General features: G+C 37.5%; 1 protein-coding gene across 1 annotated transcript; it reads left to right on the forward strand.

Annotated features, from left to right (window-relative positions):
* The first annotated feature begins 9,974 nt into the window (after positions 1–9,974).
* Positions 9,975–11,787, forward strand: LOC6052979. The gene is made up of 3 exons (XM_038263554.1): positions 9,975–10,522; positions 10,581–11,659; positions 11,716–11,787. The coding sequence occupies exons 1-2, from the start codon at positions 10,181–10,183 to the stop codon at positions 10,932–10,934; spliced, it is 696 nt and encodes a 231-aa protein (XP_038119482.1). The 5' UTR covers positions 9,975–10,180; the 3' UTR covers positions 10,935–11,659; positions 11,716–11,787.
* Positions 11,788–12,684: the final 897 nt, after the last annotated feature.

The following is a 12,684-nucleotide window of genomic DNA, read 5'->3' on the forward strand; positions in this document are numbered from 1 at the left end:
AGAAATTCAAGAAATTCAAAAAAATTCAAGAAATTCAAGAAATTCAAGAAATTCAAGAAATTCAAGAAATTCAAGAAATTCAAGAAATTCAAGAAATTCAAGAAATTCAAGAAATTCAAGAAATTCAAGAAATTCAAGAAATTCAAGAAATTCAAGAAATTCAAGAAATTCAAGAAATTCAAGAAATTCAAGAAATTCAAGAAATTCAAGAAATTCAAGAAATTCAAGAAATTCAAGAAATTCAAAAATCAAGAAATTCAAGAAATTCAAGAAATTCAAGAAATTCAAGAAATTCAAGAAATTCAAGAAATTCAAGAAATTCAAGAAATTCAAGAAATTCAAGAAATTCAAGAAATTCAAGAAATTCAAGAAATTCAAGAAATTCAAGAAATTAAAGAAATTCAAGAAATTCAAGAAATTCAAGAAATTAAAGAAATTCAAAAAAATTCAAGAAAATCAAGAAATTCAAGAAATTCAAGAAATTCAAGAAATTCAAGAAATTCAAGAAATTCAAGAAATTCAAGAAATTCAAGAAATTCAAGAAATTCAAGAAATTCAAGAAATTCAAGAAATTCAAGAAATTCAAGAAATTCAAGAAATTCAAGAAATTCAAGAAATTCAAGAAATTCAAGAAATTCAAGAAATTCAAGAAATTCAAGAAATTCAAGAAATTCAAGAAATTCAAGAAATTTAAGAAATTCAAGAAATTCAAGAAATTCAAGAAATTCAAGAAATTCAAGAAATTCAAGAAATTCAAAAAATTCAAAAAATTCAAAAAATCAAAAAATTCAAGAAATTTAAGAAAATCAAGAAATTTAAGAAATTCTAGAAAATTAAGAAATTCTAAAAATTCAAGAAATTCAAGAAATTCAAGAAATTCAAGAAATTCAAGAAATTCAAGAAATTCAAGAAATTCAAGAAATTCGAGAAATTCAAGAAATTCAAGAAATTCAAGAAATTCAAGAAATTCAAGAAATTCAAGAAATTCAAGAAATTCAAGAAATTCAAGAAATTTAAGAAATTCAAGAAATTCAAGAAATTCAAGAAATTCAAGAAATTCAAGAAATTCAAGAAATTCAAGAAATTCAAGAAATTCAAGAAATTCAAGAAATTCAAGAAATTCAAGAAATTCAAGAAATTCAAGAAATTCAAGAAATTCAAGAAATTCAAGAAATTCAAGAAATTCAAGAAATTCAAGAAATTCAAGAAATTCAAGAAATTCAAGAAATTCAAGAAATTCAAGAAATTCAAGAAATTCAAGAAATTCAAGAAATTTAAGAAATTTAAGAAACTCAAGAAACTCAAGAAACTCAAGAAATTCAAGAAATTCAAGAAATTCAAGAAATTCAAGAAATTCAAGAAATTCAAGAAATTCAAGAAATTCAAGAAATTTAAGAAATTTAAGAAACTCAAGAAACTCAAGAAATTCAAGAAATTTAAGAAATTCAAGAAATTCAAGAAATTCAAGAAATTCAAGAAATTCAAGAAATTCAAGAAATTCAAGAAATTCAAGAAATTCAAGAAATTCAAGAAATTTAAGAAATTCAAGAAATTCAAGAAATTCAAGAAATTCAAGAAATTCAAGAAATTCAAAAATTCAAAAATTCAAAAATTCAAGAAATTCAAGAAATTCAAGAAATTCAAGAAATTCAAGAAATTCAAGAAATTCAAGAAATTCAAGAAATTCAAAAATCAAGAAATTCAAGAAATTCAAGAAATTCAAGAAATTCAAGAAATTCAAGAAATTCAAGAAATTCAAGAAATTCAAGAAATTCAAGAAATTCAAGAAATTCAAGAAATTCAAGAAATTCAAGAAATTCAAGAAATTCAAGAAATTCAAGAAATTCAAGAAATTCAAGAAATTCAAGAAATTCAAGAAATTCAAGAAATTCAAGAAATTCAAGAAATTCAAGAAATTCAAGAAATTCAAGAAATTCAAGAAATTCAAGAAATTCAAGAAATTCAAGAAATTCAAGAAATTCAAGAAATTCAAGAAATTCAAGAAATTCAAGAAATTCAAGAAATTCAAGAAATTCAAGAAATTCAAGAAATTCAAGAAATTCAAGAAATTCAAGAAATTCAAGAAATTCAAGAAATTCAAGAAATTCAAGAAATTCAAGAAATTCAAGAAATTCAAGAAATTCAAGAAATTCAAGAAATTCAAGAAATTCAAGAAATTCAAGAAATTCAAGAAATTCAAGAAATTCAAGAAATTTAAGAAATTTAAGAAACTCAAGAAACTCAAGAAACTCAAGAAATTCAAGAAATTCAAGAAATTCAAGAAATTCAAGAAATTCAAGAAATTCAAGAAATTCAAGAAATTCAAGAAATTCAAGAAATTCAAGAAATTTAAGAAATTCAAGAAATTCAAGAAATTTAAGAAATTTAAGAAATTCAAGAAATTTAAGAAATTTAAGAAATTTAAGAAATTCAAGAAATTCAAAATTCAAGAAATTCAAAAAATTCAAAAAATTCAAGAAATTCAAGAAATTCAAGAAATTCAAAAAATTCAAGAAATTCAAGAAATTTAAGAAATTTAAGTTATTCAAGCATTTTAAGAAATTAAACTTTTTCAAGAATTTATTTTAATTTATGTATTTTAAGTACATTTAGTATTCACAATATTCCAAAATATTTCAAAATATTTCAAACATTTTTTTTTGTATTTTTGTAATTTGTATTTTTGTATTTTTGTATTTTTGTATTTTTGTATTTTTGTATTTTTGTATTTTTGTATTTTTGTATTTTTGTATTTTTGTATTTTTGTATTTTTGTATTTTTGTATTTTTGTATTTTTGTATTTTTGTATTTTGTATTTTTGTATTTTTGTATTTTTGTATTTTTGTATTTTTGTATTTTTGTATTTTTGTATTTTTGTATTTTTGTATTTTTGTATTTTTGTATTTTTGTATTTTTGTATTTTGTATTTTGTATTTTTGTATTTTTGTATTTTTGTATTTTTGTATTTTTGTATTTTTGTATTTTTGTATTTTTGTATTTTGTATTTTTGTATTTTGTATTTTTGTATTTTTGTATTTTTGTATTTTTGTATTTTTGTATTTTTGTATTTTTGTATTTTTGTATTTTTGTATTTTTGTATTTTTGTATTTTTGTATTTTTGTATTTTTGTATTTTTGTATTTTTGTATTTTTGTATTTTGTATTTTTGTATTTTTGTATTTTGTATTTTATATTTTTGTATTTTTGTATTTTTGTATTTTTGTATTTTTGTATTTTTGTATTTTTGTATTTTTGTATTTTTGTATTTTTGTATTTTTGTATTTTTGTATTTTTGTATTTTTGTATTTTTGTATTTTTGTATTTTTGTATTTTTGTATTTTTGTATTTTTGTATTTTTGTATTTTTGTATTTTTGTATTTTTGTATTTTTGTATTTTTGTTTTTGTATTTTTGTATTTTTGTATTTTTGTATTTTTGTATTTTTGTATTTTTGTATTTTTGTATTTTTGTATTTTTGACATGACATGACCTGGCAAATTCCGAAGTTTCCCCAAGTGGCTACCAGTAATCGGTGACCCGTTCCGGAGTGGCCAGGTTGGGTCAAAGAACATTGGTTTCACTTAAAACGGTCACAGTTTTTAATTTGATGAATTTTGATACGTCACATGACCTGGTTCCTTGCAAATTCCGATGTGTCCCCAAATGGCCACCGGTAAACGGTGACCGGTTCCGGAGTGGCCAGGTTTGGCCAGAGGACATTGGTATCTCTTAAAAGGGTCACAGTTTTTAATTTCATGAATTTTGATACGTCACATGACCTGGTTCCTTGCAAATTCCAAAGTGTCCCCAAATGGCCACCGGTAACCGGTGACCCGTTCCGGAATGGCCAGGTTGGGCCAGCGAACATTGGCATCGCTTTAAATGGTAAGACTTTTTAATTTGATGAATTTTGATACGTCACATGACCTGGTTCCTTGCAAATTCCGAAGTGTCCCCAAATGTCCACCGGTAAACGGTGACCGGTTCCGGAGTGGCCAGGTTTGGCCAGAGGACATTGGTATCACTTAAAACGTTCATAGTTTTTAATTTGATGAATTTTGATACGTCACATGACCCGGTTCCTTGCAAATTCCGAAGTGTCCCCAAATGTCCACCGGTAAACGGTGACCGGTTCCGGAGTGGCCAGGTTTGGCCAGAGGACATTGGTATCACTTAAAACGGTCACAGTTTTTAATTTGATGAATTTTGATACGTCACATGACCTGGTTCCTTGTAAATTCCGAAGTGTCCCCAAATGGCCACCGGTAACCGGTGACCCGTTCCGGAGTGGCCAGGTTGGGCCAGCGGATATTGGCATCGCTTTAAATGGAAATACTTTTTAATCTGATGAATTTTGATACGTCACATGACCCGGTTCCTTGCAAATTCCGAAGTGTCCCCAAATGGCCACCGGTAAACGGTGACCCGTTCCGGAGTGGCCAGGTTTGGCCAGAGGACATTGGTATCACTTAAAACGGTCACAGTTTTTAATTTCATGAATTTTGATACGTCATATGACCTGGTTCCTTGCAAATTCCGAAGTGTCCCCAAATGGCCACCGGTAAACGGTGACCCGTTCCGGAGTGGCCAGGTTGGGCCAGAGGACATTGGTATCACTTAAAACGGTCACAGTTTTTAATTTGATGAATTTTGATACGTCACATGACCTGATTCCTTGTAAATTCCGAAGTGTCCCCAAAAAGAAAATTGTAAGTAGTCTACATAAGCTTGACGAATAATAAAATTCCGAAGAAAATTCCGAAGTGTCCCCAAAAAGAAAATTGTAAGTAGTCTACATAAGCTTGACGAATAAACAATAAATCTAATAAATGGCCACCGGTAACCGGTGACCCGTTCCGGAGTGGCCAGGTTGGGCCAGAGGACATTGGTATCACTTAAAACGGTCACAGTTTTTAATTTGATGAATTTTGATACGTCACATGACCTGGTTCCTTGTAAATTCCGAAGTGTCCCCAAATGGCCACCGGTAACCGGTGACCCGTTCCGGAGTGGCCAGGTTGGGCCAGAGGACATTGGTATCACTTAAAACGGTCACAGTTTTTAATTTCATGAATTTTGATACGTCATATGACCTGGTTCCTTGCAAATTCCGAAGTGTCCCCAAATGGCCACCGGTAAAGGGTGACCCGTTCCGGAGTGGCCAGGTTGGGCCAGAGGACATTGGTATCACTTAAAACGGTCACAGTTTTTAATTTGATGAATTTTGATACGTCACATGACCTGGTTCCTTGCAAATTCCGAAGTGTCCCCAAATGGCCACCGGTAACCGGTGACCCGTTCCGGAGTGGCCAGGTTGGTCCAGGGTCCGTTGGCTGCCCTCGAATTGTGCAGGTTCCAGGTATTTGTCATTTGCGGCCAAAAATTCCAAAATCGGTAAAATTATCTAATTTTGCCATCCGATTGATTGTAGAAAACTAAATCCGTACCCGAGCCAAAATTGAATAGTTCGTCACGTAATCAGTGAATGATACCCTACAACTGTCACTTTCTCGTTAAATAATTTCTGAACGTTCTTCGTCTCTGTTTCAAAGCTGTGGCTCCGCCCACAAATTCATGTTTTTTGTTTGCAATAGCGTGAACAAATGTATGATTTGTTTCCTAGTACCATGAACGAAGTTTATGACTACGGAAACAAGAAAAACGTAACCAGACCAGGCGTTACGGTTTTTCGTGAACAAACGTTCATGAAAATCGATTGCAAACATGCATTTGTTTACGGTGCAAAATCTTATCATAAAATTTGCTTTGTTTCCATTTTCATGGTACGTTGTTCACGTTTACGGGAACGGACTTTTTTGCGTGTATGAATGCGCTGAAAAGATAAAACATCAAGATCATAAAAACTAGATCTGGAACAAATAGGTACCAGTCATTGGCCACCAACGGCGCCCGCCATGTCAGTTTGTAGATCTCGGGGGGATTGGGACGGGAATGTTAGTTAGCACAGGCTGCTACCACCCACCCTCTATACGATATCCACACCCCCGCGTGTGCCGGAAAACTACTTCTACTTGGGATTTTGTTAGTGGGAAAGGGTAATGGCCAGGATTCATCATAGAAGATGATGATGTGACCCAATAATCAATAAATTTCGTTTAATAGGGTGGTGTATTATTCTCAAGGCAAATAATCGGATGCTGCGGATGAGACTATTCCCGTTTATTTGCTGTTGAGTTTAGCATAAATGAGTCAATCTTAGACAGCCGTCTGTGGAAAGATAGAATCAAAATTATGTGTAATTAAAAGGTGAAATATTATACTCAGCGTAACATATTTACTTAGAGTTGACCTGAGACTATTTATACTTTTAAATTATTATAAGATGAGCGACCAATTAATTACTGATGAGTTATCTGAAGGACTTGAACAATCGCGTTGAAACAATATTTGTCACCGTGCTTTACGAGCTATAATGCTAAAAGGTATTTTCGCGGGAAACGAATGGTTATATCGAACAAACGACCGACGTAGATTTCACGAACAAGTACATACTGCTGTTAAGACCACTTTCGTTTATTAATTTTATAAGTTTTAAATTATTTGAAATGAATAATCTTAGGCAGTCGGCTGCAGAAAGATGGGCTCAACATTTAATTTATTTGAGTTTTGCTTTAATTTTTTCCCGTTTTTCCACATATTTATTATATATTTTTGATATCGGAGGAAAAAAAATCGAGAGTCATGATATGCAATACAACTAATTAAAAACGATCGATCACAAAAAAAAAAAAACCCGAAAGAAATGGTAATCAGTGCTTCGAAATGTATTGGAATGTTATTTAACGCCGTACAAAAACCGCGTGCGTTCAAATTTAAATAACTACCGTTATCTGGGGTGTCGGGACTACAGTCTGAATAGGGACAGCAGTTTTTAGAGTACTTAGAGCTTTTAAATTTGAAAATGGATGGATGTACACATTTTGTTGGCCTGAGTCTGTTCTAACCGAAACCAACATGAAAAATCAAAATATTGTGCTCCAATATGGTTAAAACTGCTGTCCCAATTCGCCCCATGTGTCCCGATTGACCCCAGTTTACGGTACAACCTTATGCATTCTTCAAAACACATATTTCTATTCATTTCTACAAAGTCTGCAGCAGAGTTGCATCTGCGCCATATGGCAACACTTCTGTGGAACGTTTACAATCCACATGATCCACAAATTTCAAACACTGCCGAAACTTCTCCCGTTCACAGGGGGCCAGGTTGCCAGATAAATCTGGCATTGCCAGATTTTTTGAGCGCCAATTAGAAAAACATAATTTTCTATTTCTTCCTCACATTGTTTTATTGACGTATTTTGTTTATTTTGTGAAGCTATAATATATAAAAAGTGAAAATACACAGTTTTTGAACAAAAAATAGCTTATTACTTTGAGAAAAGTGGCTTGCCAGATTTTTCCCAGATTTTTTGCCAGATTTTTTACTCTTCAGACCTGGTAACCCTGCCCGTTCATCCCAATCTCACTCACACAGTCACATACTTGCTAAACAAACAAAATGAAACGATCTCACCAAATTCAGCTTCGGTTGATTCCGGTGAGATGCTGGCCAAAGAACGGCCAACAAGCAGGTTCAATCCAGTCCTCCGGCCTTCCGGAAAGTTTGAAGTTTCGATGATTTTCACAAAATTACTAAAGCATCACTGCATCATAACAATATTTTTTGCGCATCTTCTTTTTTTTCTCTTTGGTCTCGTCTTGATGTTTCCCCCAACACACTATAGGCAATCAAACGTCAAAATTACCCCCCACTAGAGGGCGCTCAAACTTGGGGTGATGTTTTCATTATAACCTACAGCGAGTAAATTGGTTTGAAATTTGAAATTGTTTTATTTCATCATAAAATCGACATTAATAGCAAATTATACCATTTTCAGGTAAGAAATAAATAGCTTAATTGATATAAACGAAAATATTTGTGTGATGGTCGATTTAATCTGTTCATTATCTGATTCAAAATAAGGGAATGTTTTAATCAACAAAAACATAACTAATCAATTGAGAATGTAGATTTTTCAAGTGGACAATTATTTTTTAAAGTCACTTCTACCATAAAAGCAAAGATCTGCTTGAAAAATGATAATTGGATTTCTTTTCAAAATTAGCAATCTAACCTCATTCTCGCGTTTTCAATCCGGATCTCAGAATTTTCAATGAAAAAGGCAACTTAGCAAAAAAATCAAAAAGTCAGTCGATAGAACTTTTTATTTCTTACCTCCTGTTAACTTTATTTTATTCCAAAAGATAAATTTTCTTTTAAAAAATCTTAGAATAGTTTTCACTCCCCTTTGCACTTATCGCGCAAAACCGTAAACGTAACCTTGCACCAAAGTTCTCCTACTCGAATGTAGGTGGCGAATAGAGTTTTTAGCTTTGGTTTTGGGGGCCTATACTTTTTCCTTCCTCACAATGCACACCAATACTATCACACTACCACAGCACAAATACCCATAGAAGGGCAAAGCCCGACTTAATCATTCACACAATCCCGATGTTCGCGCGAATCATTTAAACCTATTTTCTCGAATTAATTTGCCTTTTCACACAAGAAAAACCGGATTTTAAAATCGCGTACACGGTTACTGAAAATCGCACTTTTGGGAGTTCAGAAATCGCACTTTTGACAGTTCGCTTAAACGAACTCAAAAAAGTGCGATTTCGCGAACTCCAAAAACTGTGAAAATCACCAAAAAGACGAGTTCAGTTATGCGAACTCCCAAAAGTGCGATTTTGGACTTAGCGAATTTTTTGAAATTCGTTTGAAATGTTTCTTCTCAAATGTTTCTTGTTTAGTTGTGTTTTGTGCTCCGGAGTTTCGAGTGGGATTTCAGGTAGTAAAACGGACGGATTTTTGGTGGTGAAAAGGTTTGGTCTGGACTGGTACTGGACAAGGTTTTGCAAGAGGAATCCGTCCGCCGGTGGACGGATTACCTGCCAATGTTGGCGAAAAGGTTCCGTCCACCGGTGGACGGATTACTGAACAAGGTTTGGCAAGAGGAATCCGTCCGTCGGTGGACGGATTACCTGCCAATGTTGACGAAAAGTTCCGTCCACCGGTGGACGGATTACTGGACAAGGTTTTGCATGAGGAATCCGTCCGCCGGTGGACGGATTACCTGCCAATGTTGACGAGAAGTTCCGTCCACCGGTGGACGGATTACTGGACAAGGTTTTGTAAGAGGAATCCGTCAGCCGGTAAACGGATTGCCTGCCAATGTTGGGGAAAAGGTTTTGCAAGAGGAATCTTTCGCCGGTGGACGGATTACCTGCCAATGTTGACGAAAAGTTCCGTCCACCGGTGGACGAATTACAGGACAAAGTTTTGCAAGAGGAATCCGTCCGCTGGTGGACGGATTACTTGCTAATGTTGGGAAAAAAGTTTGGCAAGAGGAATCCGTCCGCCGGTGGACGGATTACCTGCCAATGTTGACGAGAAGTTCCGTCCACCGGTGGACGGATTACTGGACAAGGTTTTGTAAGAGGAATCCGTCCGCCGGTAAACGGATTGCCTGCCAATGTTGGGGAAAAGGTTTTGCAAGAGGAATCTTTCGCCGGTGGACGAATTACCTGTCAAAGTTGGGGAAAAGGTTCCGTCCGCCGGTAGACGGATTAGTGGACAAGGTTTTGCAAGAGGAATCCGTCCGCCGGTAGACGGATTACTTGTCAATGTTTGGGAAAAGGTTCCGTCCACCGGTTGACGGATTACTGGATAAGAATGCAAGAGGACGGATTGCCTGCTAATTTTGGCGAATATTTTTCGTCCACTGGTGAACGGATTCCTGGAAAAGAATGCAAGAGGAATCCGTCCGCCGGTAGATGGACTGCCTGCCTATGTTGGCGAAAAGGTTCGGTCCAATTCAATTTTTTAAGGACTTTTTTTGCAGGAGTGATCTTCGTGATGTTTGCAAAAGGAACTGTGATACTAACTGGATTTTTTTTCGCAATTTTTGCAGAAGGAGTCAACTTGAAGAATACCTTCAAGGCCGCCTTGCACCAAAATGGACACCGTGCCGCCGTCAGGTTTTCCGGTCCTGTTGGACTTAAGGTCGCTAAAACGACATCGCGCCAGAGCTTTAAGGCGCCAACCATCACACAGGCAGTTGCGATGATAGACGGAGAGAAGGCCATTCCAGAGATTCGACGGAACCTGCGCCGTTCATGTACGACCAGAAGGGCCCGAAGTATGAGGAGTTTGCGGAACTTTATCCAGGACGCTGGCGTGGCGGACTGGTTCGAGGAGTTTCCGATGAGGCGAGATATGATCCTGCAGATCTTTTGCGCAACTATTGCGATGTTGACCACACGATGACGAGAGAACGGATAGGAAGATCAGGACGAGACCATTTCAACTTCGAACGTGATGGACACGGACCTCCGTTTGATGCGGACGTCGCTGCTTTGTCGCCATTCGTTCTTCCGGTAGTCCAACATGCCAACATTTTTTGCAGGAGGAATCTGGCCAAAGTTGAAAATAACACGGACTTGGCCGCCCTCAATTCGGTACGACCTGTTTTAGGCAGTATAAACTGGTCTTGAACTTCCTTCATTTTTCTTTTAGGCGATCCATGACCTAACGGCCTTGACCCGTTACGCTCGTCGAAATCCTGGGTTGATTGAGTTCATGATCGATAAGAACATGGAGACGCAGCGTGCGGCAAGAGAGGCTAGTAGGGTGGACATCCCAGTTAGCGATATGCACGATCTGCGGTCGGCTGACGCAGCAGGTCACCTGAATCTCAACCACTTTGAACAACAACAGCGAGCGGACTCCGAACGTCACGGAGCAGTTGAATCGCCTGAGGCACCCGGACTACGAGACCGTCTACTAGCTGTCCAACTTTCACTGGTCGTCGATCCTGAAGCTCTCCGGACGGTACGTTCTTCCCTCGATCAAGCTATCGCACGCGGTTAGTCCTCAAATAGCTCAGAAACTTAGCAATCTCGACGAGAAAGCCCCGCATCACTTCCATTGGAAGGCACTGGCCGCCGCGCTGGATCCGATCGACTTGAACGACGCCGACACCGGAGACGTTCCGAGCATTAACACCGGCAACGCACCGTTCTACCCAAAGACGCCGATAGAGATCCTGCTTTGTTGCATGCTGATCGCCATCAGTTTCTTCATGATCACATATCACAACGAGTGGCGAACCAGCTGGACCACGAACAGTGAAAACGAGCAGGAACCAAAGCAGGGACAGCCACCCACGAGCTTCGCCTTCAAGCTGAAAAAGAAGCTTTAGTTCAACTTTACCAGTCCGAATCAAAGCCAAGAACCGAAAACCGGCAAGGCTCCGTCCCTCTTTGACTCTGCGGCACAGTACGAGAAGAAGTTTACCCGCTGGTAACTCACCGGCGAACTCACAGAAACGACTCAGCAATTGCGGATTGGGAGCGGAGCTCCGAAACCGCTTTCTCACGTCCTCCGGTCTAAATCCGTACTACGAGACAGCCACCGTGCAGCAGCGACAAAACCACAACGAAGAAAAGTCCCAAAAACCTGGCAGCAGTACGGCTCGCAAAAAAAAACACCAAACCACGCCGATCTGGTGTCTGGACTTTCTGGATAATCTCATCGTGATCGGGTGCGCCGACGGGCGGCACGAGTTCTAGGAGGGCACCACCGGCAACTTAAAGGTAAGCTTGTAGATCTCAAGTCGTGTTGGCAGCTAACTGAGGTGCGTTTGTTTCAGGGCATCTACGAGACGGAGCACACCCGCAACAAGGAGGTCCCCAACATCAAGCTGACCGGGGACAAGGTGGTGGCGGCCCGGCTCAGCGGCCGCATCGACTTCCTTCAGCTCGAAACGTACACCCAGGGTCGGCAGATCGACTGGGGATTTACGTCCGCGTACCGGCGCAGTAAGTTTTATCAACTCAATTGTTCAAGGATCCATTTTAACAACTACCAAAATTTCCAGCGCACATTCGCACCGGTTCGGCGGGTAGCTTGAGCATGTTCCAGCAGCCGAACGGTCCGGCCAACGTTCATCACGGCTCGGAGGAGGAACTGCGCTGCATCCTGGAGTTTCACCAGATGCCGGTGACGTGTCTGGAAGTGGCCGGCGGAACCGTCAGACCGGCAGCATAGACCACACGGTCACCAACTGCAGTTTACGCTGCACGGTCACTATATGTATTTTATGAATGTTGTCGAAGTTTTGAGGGTTAAAATAATAAAATAATAATTGCGCCATGTTGTTAATTTATTTTAAACTTTGATTGTTTTTATTTCAATCCCAAAAGAGAAATCAAAAAACGCCCGAAGATAGGCAACCTCTAAACCTGTGAAATATTTCCCCAAGCTCGAACTCGGCAAATCATGAAAATCATAGGGCTTTTGTTAATTTGAGTGCGGTTAACCGCGGTGGATTTTCTTGAAATACTTCATGCGACGCGCGGGTGTCGCATGACACATTTCAGAATATTTCAAATGAAACATTTCTCTGCTGAAATTCCACCAAAACATTGACCAGGCTCACCACACAAAAAGCTGGGTGCAGCAGCTCACCAATGCGGTAGATTTTTGACAGCTGTTTGTTTTGTTATTTTTTGGTAGTGTTAGCAAGAGAATTTTAAGCGAGTCATTCCGTTGCTCGCAAAGTTTGCTTGGCGCAGGTTACGCAGGGTACCAAGGAAACCGGTTCCAAGTTTAACGGCCG

The sequence above is a fragment of the Culex quinquefasciatus genome, chromosome 3 (genome assembly GCF_015732765.1).
Source record: "Culex quinquefasciatus strain JHB chromosome 3, VPISU_Cqui_1.0_pri_paternal, whole genome shotgun sequence".
NCBI lineage: Eukaryota > Metazoa > Arthropoda > Insecta > Diptera > Culicidae > Culex > Culex quinquefasciatus.

Coding starts and splice junctions, on each gene's coding strand:
- LOC6052979 (XM_038263554.1), top strand. CDS start 10,181: ATGTACGACCAGAAGGGCCCGAAGTATGAGGAGTTTGCGGAACTTTAT. Junction 10,523..10,580: donor ACTTGGCCGCCCTCAATTCG/GTACGACCTGTT, acceptor TTTTTCTTTTAG/GCGATCCATGACCTAACGGC.